We start from the raw sequence: 15,789 nt of genomic DNA, 5'->3' as shown, positions 1-15,789 counted from the left end.
TATCACTGTCATATCACTGTTGACCAAAATTCCAGGAAGGGGATTTCCACTGTGGATGATTGTTAGTATTCACTAGTAGCTTATGACCATATTTCTAGTTTATGGTTTATTATTTCAAAAAAATAAACTGTGTCGCAGCCCAAAGATACTTCTGATAATCCAAAAGATGACTTAGGAATTTGTTTAAGCTGTAACTCACTAATAATACTTGAACATGAAGATCAGTAAATATTGAATTTTGCTGCATGTTGTTATTCTTGCTGTTCACAAAAATATCACAGGCTCCATGTTTTCACAGACTGGCTTCTATACATTAGCCTGGGGCTGCCCTTTCATCCTCCTGGTGTGTTTCGAACTTAAATCAATCAGTCTCACTGATCCCTGGCCTTTGGTCGAGAATACAGAGCCAAATTCAAATGAATCGCTTTTGCCAAGCTCATTCCCTCTGAGCCTGAGCCCTTGCACATGATTGGACGGTTAAAGTCCCACATTGACAAAGGTTTTAGTTTTGCTTTCATTTTGAGAGTGGATCAGCTACTGCGTGTAGTGGCTTGTGGCGTTATGACGACTTGTAGTCAGTTAGAAACTGAAAAGGTCTCACAGTGGTGATAAGAGGTCTGTAGACACACATCTGCTGTTATAGTACTGGGCTAGAAGAATGATTGGTTTTAACAAAAGGTGGACGTTGGATCTTCAGAGCAGGTTGGAGCAGATTTGTATTCTCTATCTGTATCTCTTCGCTTATATCCTCTTCTACCTTAATGTGTCTGTGCTTTGCCTTTTCTTTATTTTGTTTCAAATTTCTGCCACTTTCATGTTGAGTCTAAGTGAATATTAATTACTGTTATCATTCTTTTATCTTTGATTGTTAATTTGCAGTTTAGTGTGTCATTAACCACACTGAATGTGTATCTTTCAGCTGGTAGGTTGGGCTAGCATTGAAAACTAGGGGTTGAAGTGGAAAATGACAGCGTCCATTTCATTTCTAACTTGTTTGATTTAAAGGAGTTTTACAAAACTTTGAGCAGAATATGTAAGGACACAAGATGTGACCCCTGGCCCAGGCCTAGAAGCTGGTGGATGTTGTAAATGTGTATTTTTAAGCTGGCAGGTTGTGCTAGCATTAAAAACCAGAGCTTCTGAAAGTATAAACTGATATAAACTGAAAGTGTGTTCAACTGTTAAGCCTGTGTGCTGTGTTGGAATTGCTAAAAACAGGATGTAATTATGTATTATAGTGTTGATCACCATATTTGTGGTATAAAATCACTGGATCACATCCTTGTACTGTTTTGACTGTCGCATTTGATCACATGTTTTTATGTGTCCCTTTCATTTCTCTACTGGAGCTGCTTTTTGCACAGTAGTATAAAGCTGTGTTTTTACTTGGCAGTTGCAAGGTGTACATTTATACAACTGTGAAGAAAACCGCACGTGTCAGTTTTACTCAGATGTGTGACAGGTAAACACACTAAACCTCTTCTTTCCCATACAGGCAATACCACTTTAACAGCAGCACTACCACCACCACACCGGATGTGCACATGGACGTGTACTCGGGATTCCCGGAGGTGGACTTTTCCAGCCTCAACCTCCCTAGAAATGGAGATTTCCCACAGGTAAGTTTCACATATCTGCTGCTCATATTTTTATTTGTACCAAAGTAACACACACGCGCACACACACACACATACACACACACACACACACGCACGCACGCACACACACACACACACACACACACACACACACACACACACACACACACACACACACACACACACACACACACACACACACACACACACACACACACACACACACACTGTATTGGGAACAAGCGGCCACACAAGTACACTCAACTCACCTACTCAAACACCGGTTACCACACCTCCCACCCTCCTCTTTCATCTTGTCTCCCATAAGTATTCAGCTCAGATTAATTTACCATCGAGCAGTTTGATTAAAGCCTAGTGTTGTCTAGACGACTGCAGCGGTACCTGCCCCGTTCCTGTCAAGGCATGTCATTAATAAGACCTGCAGTTTAACTTTCTTCTACACCTCCACAGTGCATCTTCAGAAGTCAGTGTTATTTTCAGTCACGCTTGGATTGAGTCCACAAAGTGAGATATGTTTCAGGAGCCAGTTGAAGATGTAAGGCTGTCTTGAAGCTCTTTTGAATAATTTGGTGTCTTTAGGATTAACTCTGTTTAGGGAATACAACTGTAAGAAAAGAACATTTATTCCAGGATGTGAAATGTTTGATTTAGGCAGTGAAATTAAAGTGCAGCCTTCTCCTCTTTCAAATAATTACCCCCCTCCCCCCAGATGGTTTATATCCATCATTTGCATTTTCTATATCTGTGCACTTGTGTGTCCATACAGCCAATTTTCTATAGTTAGCACTGTATGAATAGCAGCGAATTGTAATGACACAGACCAGTGACTTTCTAATCTGAGCAAAATTTGGGCTGAGTTGATGAGCGCCATTATGGAAGCATACAAAAACACAATATGCTATGATAATGAGTTTTAAAGAGGGGCAGTCATGGGTTACAAGGCGGATTGGCAGTATCCCCCTAATGATTATCCCGTCTGACAGGAGAAATAGCAAAGCATCAGGGGCTGGTTCAACACAAGGCCAAAGCAGTAAATAATAAGAGAAGGGTAGCAAGAGAAAGGGCATTTCTTACCTTAATTATGCATTTTTATGGCTTTTCACTGAATAATAAAACATTTCCCTATTCTATCGCTTTAAACTGCTGTTGACCCGAATTTTATATCCCCACAAATTTAACATTTTGTGTAAAGTTGATTTCTTGTTCACAGAGCACATGTGAGGTCAAATTTAACACTATTTGTAGCTTGAAAAAAAGGTGTTAAGGTTCAAAATAGTTATTTGTTTGTGTTTTTGGGAGAACAGAATCAGTTCCATTCACGTCAGATCAGCGCCCCTCGGAAAAACATCTGAAAACTCCAGCAAATAAAAGTGAAACCACTGAAATCTCTATGACTAGATACCACTTGGTAAAATGGCAAAGATACCTAGCTCAGTTTAGCCCATTGAAATAGAAAGTGAAAGGTCATTCTACAGGATTACATCACACACTTATATAGAACTGTTATACAGTTCATTTTTTGTCATAAAACTGATAACAACAACTTATTACAATTTTTTTTATCTATACAGCTCAGATGTTGCTTAAACCAAATGCAAAATGAGTCAATTTCACATAAAGGGATTTTCCTTCAGCTTGTGACAGAGCTTTTTATGGCTTTTTGATAACTATGGCCTGATGCCTTATGCTGTCTGGTTGTCCATTTGTCCGTTCTAAAGACACATCTTAGGAACATCTAGAAGAAACTTGGTAATAACATCTACTTGGACTAAAAGATTAACTGATGTCAAGTTCCCTGTGAGCTCACAAAACACATTTGTGGTCATAACTTAGCGAACTATGACAAAATACATTGATAGGACGGGGAGATTTTATATCCAAGAGATCAGCTTCCCTGTGACAGTGTTTCACATAAAGACATTTAAAACGCAAAATTTAGAAACAGATGGAGGAGTCTGTTCACAACATCCATATTGAGAACATTCCTGAGTCTTAACTGTGTGTAGATGAGGGTGATACACAAAGATGTAAACTGAAACTTGACTGGCTGGCAGAGGCATACGGCAGTAATTCTACTCTGTCTCTTGCAGCCTAAGAGTTTGGTAAAAGCTCAAATCTAAATTGTGGAATTTAGTAAACTTGAAGTTAAGCAAGATTTTGCCAAGTTAAATCCTTACAAGGTATGCATTAGTATGTCTAACACAGGAATGCATGCAAGAAGAAGTGTTGATTCTGGACCGAATTGTAAACTCATTCTCACAACAATTTAAGTTAAAAATCATTGGACATTATCAGGTGCTGCTTCTCCTTTGTTTACTTTTGACGTCCGTTTTGAAGCTTTTTCAAACTTTTTGTTTATCCAGAGTTTACTGCTTAGGCAAATGTCCAACCGTTTCTATTAACATGTGGTGTAGTTAATAATCGGCATCAGTTTAGAGGGAAGCACAAGTAGACACAAGAGTTTTGCTTCCTGTTTGTGTCCAGGTGTGTGGATGAATGCTATGTTTCTGTGGAGAAAAAAAAAGAGAGGAGTGATAGAATTGATATGAAAATGATTTGTGTTAGTATTATAAGCTGCTCGAGAGGTTTCAAGAACAAAGGCTTCACATGATGGCTTCGTACACAAGGGAGTGATGTCATCACGTGTGTGGTGCAAGGGCGTGAATTCTCTGATTCACGTGGGATTTCCCTAGTTTTCCATCTGCCTGTCTTAGCACATCTGGTTATCGTCCCTACAGGTAATTACAGGGGTTCATGATTATGTGATACATGCTGGACGTTATCATCTCTGTAAATATTCAGAAAGGTTTTATTTGACAGTTTAAATTTATGCTTAGTTTGGTTTTAAATAGCTCCTTCATTATTGGAGCATTCATGAGCAGAAGGTTTGGTTTCATGGTACTGGAGACATGTAATTTGATTCTGTCTGTGTATGTGAGTGTGAGAGAGAAAGACGTTGTTGTGCTTGTGTTGCGCTTTCTCAGCTGTTCTTTTTGGTTTTGGTCACTCCCTGCCATGTGAGGCATGCAGAGAAAATGTAAGTCACGGGGTCATTGTGACTAATCCACTGCCTCACACTCAGCCCCCTATTTCCTTCTACATTTTGCCCATCACATCACAGCACATGGCGACCCAGCCTTAGTACCACTTAACATATCCATGATCAGAAAGCAGGAATTCTTGTCTTGTTTGTGGCGTTGAACCATGACAGAGACATTTGGCCAAGTGCGACTGGGTAGAATTTTGTATGTGATTATTTTTGCGATTATTTGTCCCATGACTGCCATGTTTACTTCAGCTGTAGAGTCACTTTGGTTCGCACGGCCTCCCAACTTTGTTTATGCATTTCAACTGAGCTCTGTTGGAATATCCTCATATGTAAGGAAACCCACTGCTGCCGCATGTGGACAGGATGTCCTCTTCTAGATTGCCGGTAACTTGAAAATAAGAGCCAAATGTTTGTTTGTGTTAGATTTAATAAACTTCCCTTTGAGACTCCATATCCAAAAGACTATGTGTCAATTACAATAATGTTGACAAGTTATACATTAGGGGTCCAAAATGCTCACTAGTCACACTAGTGGTGCTAAATGCAAATCAGAAGGCAGGAAGGGGTCATAAATTGAGGCTTCCTATTGATTGTCCAGAAAGAAATCCACCCAGCTCAAATTTACTGTTTACTGCTGGCTCTGCATTCACTGTCATAAATTAAGAGTTAAACAAGAGAAATAAAATTACATTTAAAACAAACAATAAAGAGACTCTCCAGCACCCAGTTTAGAAACTTGCCAATCACATCCCTTTCCCCGCCTACATCATTTGCATGGAGTCAACCAGTGAAACCATTGACGCGTTTTTGACGTTAATAGTGTAAATAGTGAGGCTAACAACGTCCAATAGCTACAGTATTGCTGTGTTTGACCTTACATGTTGAACTCTGTATGTTATTTCGACGCACAAACAATTCACGTCATGTTGGGTGTGAACTCACCAAGTCATAAATAGAGTATATAAATTGACATAAATATACTCACCTTTGCATCAATTATGCTAGTCATCGTCTTTCTAATTAAAACCGCTCCACCTGCTAAACACTGTACATAATCATCGAAACTGAATTTGTCGGTCAGCCTTTTAACCAAGCTGAAGATTAAAATTAAACCAAGCTGGAGATTAAAGTTCAATGTCTTTATCAAAGTTGATTGCATTGGTATATCCACAAAAGATTGTACATGTTGGTAAAGGGGGTGAGATTCCCTGAGCAGCCATGTCGTCAAGAAAACATATATCTCTCCATGGAAAAACTCATTTAATCACAGTGTATGGTAAATGCTAAAGTTCACTGATTCCAGTAATGCATGCATTTACCAATACCTTTGCAGCTACACAGACTGTAGCTCATCCATCATCATAACCATATTGTGCAGACAACCAAAGTTGAATTCAAACGATCCCAAATTTGTTCAGAATCCAATGTTGGAGGTAACTGAAAGGATCTTGTATCTCTGGGTTTACCAGCATTGACTATTATGTTGTTTTTCTTGATTTATTTCTGACCGTAAGCAAATCATAAAAACAATCAGTCACTTCCTTGTAAGACACCAGCAGTAATTTGAATGGCCCAGTTTACAAGGGGAAGTTAAAGGTTAATTTGAAGAGATTTCAATGGGTGCACTGTTTTCTGTAAGGGTGTGTGCTCCACTTGATCTAATCTAAGTTCAGTGTAGCTTTTGATAGTTAAGCTTCTATATCCTTTATCTATCAAGAACTGCTCTTTTATTTACATTGGCAGTTGCACATTTGCAATTTTAAGACATGGGTAAAATCAGGGGAATTTGCTTCAGAGATTACCAGCAGTTTGCCTTTCACACATGCACAGCACAGCGGGAGGTTCTCTGCATTATTCAGGCGAGAGGTGGAGCAGCCGGGTGCAGCAGACAGAGGCAGAAAGTGACGTATTAACATCACTGCAGAGAACACATGGTTTTCTTTACAACACAGAAACCGGTTCTTATCACCACAAACTCTCTAGACATCTTCATCTGTGTCTTCTGTGTGTGCCATCCCCTTTTCACCTGGATATTTCTAAGTCCTTTATACTAAGAGTCCAGGGGGATAAAGTTCACAGAGGGTGTGGAGCGTCTCACTCAGAGTAAAGAGGTTTTTGCAAAGCAACAGGAGAACATACCGAATGTGCCCCGTGCAACAAGGCTGCTGTAATGCATTATCTCTGTTGGTGTGAAGTCATGGTGTGAAGGGTGGGTTCTTCTTACTTTGGGCTGTGATGCAATAAGGTGCGTGTCTGTGTGTTTGTATGTTTGTATTCTAAAGAAGCTTATCAATGATTCATCCCTTGTCAATGACCTGCTATGTCCCACTAACACACACACACACACACACACGCACAAATGCACTCATACACACATTATTCAGAGGATTCCCACTCACATGATGACACCATGGTCGGGCGCCACTCCGTCTCTGGCAGTCTTCAGCAGAGATGGACCTTACAGTACCTCAACATGCCGGCTTGATATCATTATTCCTGGAAGCTGACTGTGCAAATGGACCCCTCCATCTAATCCACCCACGGGAGAAATAAATTACATTATTTCTGTTTTTAAATTCAACAAATTTCCTCATTTATCTTAGTCTCCTAAACAGTTAACATTCTTTTAATATCAGAAAAACTGACGTTACATCATTGTCTTAGATCAACATCTTGGATTTGTTGAAAGAACCCATTTGCCATCAGATTCCCAGAATATTATATTTTTTCAACAACGGCGTCCCGAGTTCCAGTAAGCGGGAATGTCAATCTGCGATGAGGTATTTCAGTATACTTATGCACAGACACAAGTACTGGCTGACGCCCGAGATCCCCTTTGAATTGGCATATTTGCTGCTAGCACTTGACCTGCTAATCCGTTTCTGAACACTTCAGCTGTCTTCTTGTTATTTTCAGCTGTCTATAAAGTTGGAGGAGAACCACTACTGGCCAACTTTGTGAAAACTATAAATTTGCCTGTTAAATTTATTTCGGTGCCAATCAACACAACGGAGCTGAATTAATTTTAGAATGTTTTGACAGGTGAATAGACACCTCACAATAACACATTCAATTCTCTTAAGTGACACATTTCCTGGATTATCCAGATTACTTACTTTTTTTTGTTCTCATCAGCTATTCTACCTCTAATCTATAGATCATAATATAATTTAGTAATTGTTGTTAGAGCAGAAGTTCTGCAATTGACACTGCACAGAAAGACATGAGGCAGATTATGAAGTAAGACGGACACGCACGTAGGGAGTCAATCTCTAAATATAATAATCATTAAATAGTGGCCCAAGCCCATTAAACATAGCAGTGAGCAGGGGGGGTGAGGAGCAGCCAGGTCCAGAGCGCAAAACTGTTTACACTACAAATGCGGTTGAGTTACACCATGTACAGTAAAAAGGGCCCGACTGCCAGTAACTCTAGTCACTTACCAACAAAAGCATCATTTCCTGAAAGCTCCTCCCCTCCTCCCTCCCTCTTCTCCCCACCTCTCCCCTCCCCTCCCCTACCCTGCGCTCTCACTCACTCCCCAACCACCTTTCTGTGCTCTGAGGAACTAGTCCTCAAACACTATGACTAAGCCCGCTATGCAAACGCCCGACTGTCCTAGAGAAGCAGGAAGCATGTTTTAGACTTGCCCGTGTCTTTGCTTTGTGACAGCAACAGAGCTGGGTCTGATGTGTGTGAGCTCATTGCCCAGAGAGCGTTCACCTGCGGCAGAGAGGCAGATGTGTGTTTTGAACCAGAGAGGAACTGTGAAAGGGCTAGGGAGGCTCCACTGTTGGGCTGGAGTGTATCAGCTGTAGGGTGAATGCCAACACTTTGACCAACACATGGAAGAGGCTTTAGCATTCAGGGAGTCAAGGTGAAGAGGGAGAGTATATGCGTGTGTGTGTGTGTGTTTTACCCCCCCACACACACTGCAGCGTTTGGACCCATGTCTCTCATGCAGTTCTGGACTAAATTGTATTCACAGCTGGGACGACCACTTCCCAAGGTACTGGTATCAATTGCTTCTTTTAATCAAGTATTACACTGCTGTTTTTCATGGCTTGTTGTTATTTTGTTGAAATATAAGAGAGAGCTGTGTTTCTGTCCTTATTGTGGGAGCTCTAGACAAGGCTATTCAGTAATTATTACTTCTTTTTTAATAATTATTTTCAATTTATAACTTGACTGGGATTTTAGTTTTAACATTTATGAATGCATTTTTCTTTACTCTTTATTTTTTGTCTGAAGCTTGGCCTGCATTGGAACTGATATTATTTAAATCCAGTTTATGGAAAAGTTAATGGCATTTTTTTTTCAAATGAGATGTGTAAGATCAAGTGTCCTTGCTTGATACATGGTACATTTTCTTGCCACTGTGTCAGCTAATAACATGGTGCACTATTGGGGCTTTTCGCAGCCAGGAACTATGACAAATGATTGTCTGCCTCATTCCTTGCTGTCTTCCAGTAAGTGCTAGAACCTGATATCTTGTTTTGCTAAATAGGGCTCTTGTCTGTTTTTTGGTGTGCTATTGTAAACACCCATTGTTGTATGGCACTGTGACTAGACCTGCAGATTTTTTCTTTTATTAAGTATATCATTCAACAGACTACATAGTGTTGGTAGAATTGTAACTCATCAATATCATGATGACTTTATTAGTGTGAAACTTGCTGAGCCTATTTCCACGGAAAAAGCTGATCAAGCTGATCAAGCTGATAAACTATTCAAAACATTTGTCAGTATTTCTCACCTCATAAATATGACGCATCCCACAATCACTGGTTCCAATTTAAACGATATATTTATAACATAACATAAAGGGGTCAGCAGATTGAAGATGAACCTTTTCTGTGTAGTTCTGGATGTTATTTGAGTGCTAAATGTAATGTCATGTTTTCTTTAATTATTAGGCAGTAAAAGTCTCTCACTGCCAGTGAAATATACTGCTCAACATTAGCCTAGACGACAAATAATCCTGTAGTCCTGGCCCATTTGCTTCTGTGTATTTCTCTCCGCCTGACTGGGGTTTCTCTTTTCAAAACTTTCAGTACTTTCACTTTTCAGTATGCCAACATTACTATCATTATCATTGTGTGCCCAACATCTTACAAGACAAAATGTGAGCTACAGACAGTCCTAGAGGATAGGTTTATAATTTTTTTAATGTGACTTAAAGAAATAAACAGGTGATCATATGAACTATTCTAGAGATGTTCTTGCTGTGACTAGAGAACAATTTGTAATCTTTTCGCAGATGGACAAAATTCACAATTGTCACTCCATGCAAAAATATTTTAAGATTATCTGAAACTGTTAATGTGGGTTTCTTGTGAAGATGATCTTGTTTATGTGAAACGCTTATACAAATGCTTATTTGAAACATTGCGAACCTCTTCTTTAAGGTCGACAGTGCTGCAGGGCTGTCTCAGTGGGCAAATGTTGTCAGTTTCCTGGTATTACATTAAACCTCAACCATGACCTAGGCGTGCTACTTACGGGAAGTGAATAAACAATGAATGCGAGGATGAGTGAGTGCAAAGGGGGATGATGATGAGTGGTGGAGTGGAAGGAGAAGAGACGCTACTTATGCTAGAAAGGATGGAAGGAGGAAAAACGTCCTTGCATATCTTCACTAAGTGAACCTATCTCAAAAGTGTTGCTTTAAATGCATCATGTCAGTGCCAACATTAATTGTAGCTGTGGAATAACTCCAGGGTGGTGTGAGGTAAAAACACAACCAAACAGAGTGATGTTCTAAGTAATTATTGTTGGCCTTGAAAAACAGTTCATGCTGCCAAGATGCAGGATACGTGTAGTAAATCTGTCCGCTCTGACAGTTGACAGTAGGCAGGACAGGCTGTGCAGCAGAATGAAGATGACACAGTGTCAGTGTGTGTTACATTAGACTGTATATAAAGGTGTTATAGATCATTTGATTTTCCTGTTAGCTCATATATGTCAGTCGTCACTTGTAGAGCTGACAAAATGGAACGATTCTACTTTTCTTGTAAATTGTTTGCACTGTTGTTGTCGTCTTTGCTTTGAAATTCAAAGCAGCTATATGAGTAAATAAGATATATTGTGTGATCTACCATATTAATTAGTGTTTCGATAGATTGTAGTGCAATCTATATATAGGGTCTTTCGTTCAAGGCCATAAACACTTTATGACAAGGAACATCTTGAAAACCAGTCTTCAAAGTTATCATAAGTTTAAATTAACACATTGGTGGTACATTCTTAAATTAAATAAAGGCATAGACAAAGAGACAAATAAAATAACTTCTGAGAAGCTTTGTGTATCTCAGGGTTGTATTCGATTATAGGTGGCCGAGGAGCTCTGTGTTTAGTAGCGTCGTCTGGCCGCACCAGCGTTCTGTGTTCGACTCAGCTGACCAGCAGGAGCCTTTCTGTTGCGCGTTTGCACATTCTCATCGTGTCTTTATGTGGGTGTCTAGAGCTCTATGGTTTCTTCCCCAAGTGCAGGTCTCTCTAAAATGTTCTTGTAGGTTTGAATGTATAAGTCATATTAAGTGTTTGCGCTGTAATATACGAGCAACCTGTCTAGAATATACACCATGTCTTGCTCAATGTTTGCATGATAACCATTTAAACATGCATATTTTAGTCAAAGTTGAGATATTGCTCTTTTGTCGGATAAAAAAAAAAGAAAAGCTGAAATGTTGTGCCGTCATTTCAGGGTTTAATGCTTATCACAGTCATCTATAAATACAAAGACAGACATAGTTCTCAATATTGTTTTGTTAAGAACAAGGCATCTGAAGGGCACATCAAATGTGCTTAGTTGTTCTTCTCCTGCATAACTGCTTGCTTAAAATGGTGCAAAAAAGGTTGTGTCATGATAATGGTGACCAAAATTATCGTGATTATTAATATTGTCGCAGGATTGTTAAAATGTGTTGTCAAATTTGTAAATTACTGATACACAAAATATAGCAATTTCTAGAATTATTATATTGACAAAATAAAAATGATCATTAAAAGTGATAATAGTGCAGAAATTGACCCAAAATGTCAGAGTTAGGGCAAAATATCTGTGTTTGTTCAACACATGGTAGCGACAGTGGATATTAGCATTTGTTAGCTATTACCAGAGATTACGAGAAGTTCTCCTGGTGTAACGGCCCCCACCTGCCTGCTGCTCCTTCTGCCATGTTTTTACAACACACGACAAATGTGTGATTGCTTGCTGCACTTGCTGCGCCTGCATCTTGGAGACTTGCTGACTTTGGTTAATGCTGGATACTATTTTGTTTGATGCTGTACAGAATCAACCATTTCATCACAGTAATTATGGTTATTAAAGATATTGCATTACAAATAACTGTGGAGAATTAGACCACAGTGTACCATGAATTTTGGTTGATAATATTTTTTTAGGGGTTCTGTCGACTTTAGGTGGTTCACCGAATAGGTAGAATAAAAGCCAGCAGGCAGCCTTCATTAACTTATCGTTATAGTCAAAATGTCCGCTTAGCCAATGGTTGTAAAAGAGTTAATACCTGCATCCGTTACCAGGCTTGGCTAAGAACCAGGTCGACAACTTATGGGCAATCAGCCAACCATCCTGACCCACAGCATGAGGTGTGTGAAGTGCGGTTGTGTGTCATGACAAAAGAAGCCACAATTGATTCAGATAATGAGAAGATGTGAATATAGACTTAAGATGTTTCTACAAACACATAATGCAATTGAAAATGGGATATGATCATACGGTATATTCCCTGGTGACAGACACAGAACCTTTACTTTGAATTTCATTTTAGATTATACTTAAAATCTTTTTTCTCTAAATATATCATATTAACTCTTGGGCCACTGCCATATTCTTAAACTTACATTCAGTAACATTTTCAGTTATCCACTGGACCTCGTCGCTGACTGTTTTAAACGACAGCGTTCACCCCTTTAGCAAGTATTGTGCAGTAGGCTGTGTTGAAATTTCTGCATAATAAGACGTCATCTTGCGTCAGCACTCTTCATCACATCCGCTTCTGTAAACACTATGGATGCAGGCTCACACAAGCAATTTGTTTCCCACACATAAACACAAGTAAACAAACACACAGTTATTGTTAGTGTGAGTCTAGTTTCATGTGCTTTATGTTTCTTTTGTTCATGTCTAATTATCACAAAGACATTTCAGAATAATTGTGTTTTTTGGAAGCATTTATTTTCTTTTACTTCCCGAAATGCAGGTTTAAACTATTTTGACATACCTCTGTTAATGCCAACTCATCGTCAATGGCACCCATTTGTTGAGTTATTTCCTCTTGGCACCAAATACACAGTGGACCGAATTTCCCTCATTGCTTTGGAATCTTTTTTTCGCCCTATTTTTTCTATTGTGTTGCCTGACACATTTAACTCTACTCGTCCTTTCTGTTGGAGAAAGAATCTGAATTTGTCAAGTGGATTATTTGCTGGCAGAACCATGTGCATGGAAAAGTCGTGTTCCTCTTATTAGCCAAAATAAGTGAGTTCAATGTAAGCTTCAGGCTGTTCCGCACACATAACTTGCAAGCATGTTCTTTGAAGCTGCTTGTCGGGACACTTGACATCGGATCTTTCTATTTCCCAGAAAATCTGAAAACACTGGAAAATTCTAGTAGCCGTGTAAGCAGCAAGTTCACCCTGTCTTGTTTTACTCAGACTTGGCACCACACGGCCTGCCTGTCATGAGGCGGTTGGAATGGGTATACCTCTTTGATTGGCCACGGACAGTTGGGCTGGGATCGGCTATAATCATCTGTCTTTAGGGTGAACAAGTATGAAACAATAATTTTATTTTGACCCAACAGCTATAAAAGGGCAATCGGAATGAAGATTTAATATTTTTTTGTTTCTCAGCGGTAACAATTAGAAAATTAATTTCAGCTCAGCTTTCAAGCAAGGTCAATCTGAATCTTAGAAATATTTGCTCATTGGGGAAAAAAAGACATATAAAATGTCAATGTTATTACCATTCATGGCTTGGCAGCAGTAAAAAACGAAGCTTTTTGTGGTTAGTGTTACTATTCTCTAACCCTGAGATATTCAGCTGTCTGTTACAGACCTTTAAAAGTGTTTGAATGTATGTTTTGTCTGCAGTTTGTGTTACTCAGTCTTCTTATAGATCTAAACAAGATCATATTTCCATGTATTTTTATACACAAATAAAAAATATTTTTGACAAGTTGTCACCTTGATCAAGGCTCTGTGACAGGATAAGCAGATTTATGTCTGCATGTAAAAGATGCCTCTTGCTGTCCGCAAAACACTTCACTTTTACGCATCACAACAAATCAATGTACCACTTAAAACAAAAAAGTCTCCTCAAAAGTTATTTAATTACATAGTCTGCAAGAAGGTGAGGGAGAAGTAAAGATCAGAGTCGTGCTATTAAAGTCACAGCCCAGCAGATAAGCCTGGGATGTCAGACACGCAGACAGATTGACATAACATAATACACACAGAGAGCAAGACACCATTGGTGGCTTTTCGGTGCCTGGCCCCAGACCCACCTCATGAAAACACACACACACACACACACACACACACACACACACACACACACACACACACACACACAGGTCATCAATCAGGGTCTGTTGACTGCAACAAGGTCAACAGCTGACCCCTTGCCTGGGGTGGGGGCTGTTTCAGCCAGCTGATCATGGAGTGGGGCAGGTGATTTAATAATTCTCAGTCCCACCGTCCCATCGACAAACACAGATGCTGACAGCTTTCAGTGCACCTTCTCGACTCTGTGACACTGTTATGTTTGGTTACACTGATATTTTACAACATATTCAGCATCAGAATAATGAGAGAGAATTGAAAAGGGCTCAGTTGCTGCTCTGACAAACCACTGCCATTTATATAATTTTTTCGCAACGAGGCTATTGAATTTCCGTTGACTTCAGTCAACATACACTGCAGTGTAAAATGGTATTCTGAGATTATTTATTTGTAATTTAATTGTATTGTTTGGTACATACTAGTGATTGTAATGCAATGCCATCTATGACCTCATGTAACTGTGTGGCAGATGATTATATCTCCCAAAAAGATATTGAGCATCAGGGAAATGAATATCAGTAAGTGTCAGGTTAAGATGATCCTCTTAATGCTGCAGAATTCACTGAGAAAACAAAACTAGGATTGTGGCTGAAAGGCCAGAGTGGGGGAGGGGGAAATAGGGGGATGTGTTTTAAAAGAATTGTGAGAGAATAAACGAGAGTTGACAAAAATGTACAGGGTGAGGTCATTTGAGGTGTGTGTTTGTTTGTACATGTGGGTGTGTGGGGTAAGTAGGCGGCCGGCTTGGCTTCTTTCGTGGCCTTGGATAAGCAGCCAAGCTGGCAGTGTGTAGGAGGGGGAAGCCCTGGGCCTGGCCTGCCTGTCTGGGGCCTCAACAGGTTATTGAGCTTAACAGGATGTGGTCTTTAACTATACACAGAAGAACACACCTGCAGATTGCTTTTTGGTACTGACACACATTTTAGCCTCTAATGTGTAGCAATTACATGAATTATAGGCAGATAAAAGCTTTGTAATGTTTGTTGAAGGATTTTTCAGTCTTTGTCTTGTTCATGTGTCACATTAAAGCTAGGGTTGGTATTCCTGAAAAAGCTAGGAAGAGCAGGCTACACTTTGGGGGAAAAAGAGACATTCAACCCCCTCCAATCAACCCTCGCTATTGATTGATTGACGCTATGCCTCCAAAATACATGAACACATACTGTCTGACAACTGAAGCTGACTTTTCTGTGACCCGATGGAGTTAACAGTGACAGGGACTACATCACAGAGGATTTGACCACAATAAAGTGAGGGGATTCCAAAAATTCAGTAATTTTAGAGGCCATGAGTGCAACAATATAGAGCATTTTAGGGAATAGAGACCAACAACAAAAAAAAGGTTCATATCTGATAAAACCTACTTATATTACAGTCCCATCAAAGTCGATTCTGACAGACAATGAGGAGTCCACACCGTTTGAAATGATGCTTTATAAATGAAAAGATAGGGCTGCTGGACTTCCATGTATTGCAGCGCCTGATCTTATCAGCTGCGTCATAACCTTGTCATTTTAATCATTAAATCAGAAA

The 15,789-nt window shown here is 39.6% G+C and overlaps 1 protein-coding gene across 5 annotated transcripts in view; it reads left to right on the top strand.

Annotated features, from left to right (window-relative positions):
• The window catches only part of si:ch73-63e15.2 (protein strawberry notch homolog 2), a 60,701-nt gene that overhangs the window by 20,739 nt on the left and 24,173 nt on the right, over positions 1-15,789 (top strand). For 3 of the 5 annotated variants that reach the window (XM_053431325.1, XM_053431324.1, XM_053431323.1), the window contains exon 4: positions 1,496-1,619. In XM_053431325.1, coding sequence (XP_053287300.1) covers positions 1,496-1,619 — 124 coding nt within the window. Of the gene's footprint in view, positions 1-527; positions 703-1,495; positions 1,620-8,188; positions 8,678-15,789 lie in introns of those variants that run through there. The other 2 variants (XM_053431326.1, XM_053431327.1) reach the window with 2 other exon arrangements.

The sequence above is a fragment of the Pleuronectes platessa genome, chromosome 9 (genome assembly GCF_947347685.1).
Source record: "Pleuronectes platessa chromosome 9, fPlePla1.1, whole genome shotgun sequence".
NCBI classification, from domain to species: domain Eukaryota; kingdom Metazoa; phylum Chordata; class Actinopteri; order Pleuronectiformes; family Pleuronectidae; genus Pleuronectes; species Pleuronectes platessa.
Note: the sequence above shows the minus strand (reverse complement) of the source record. Positions and strands in the feature narration are given on the sequence as shown.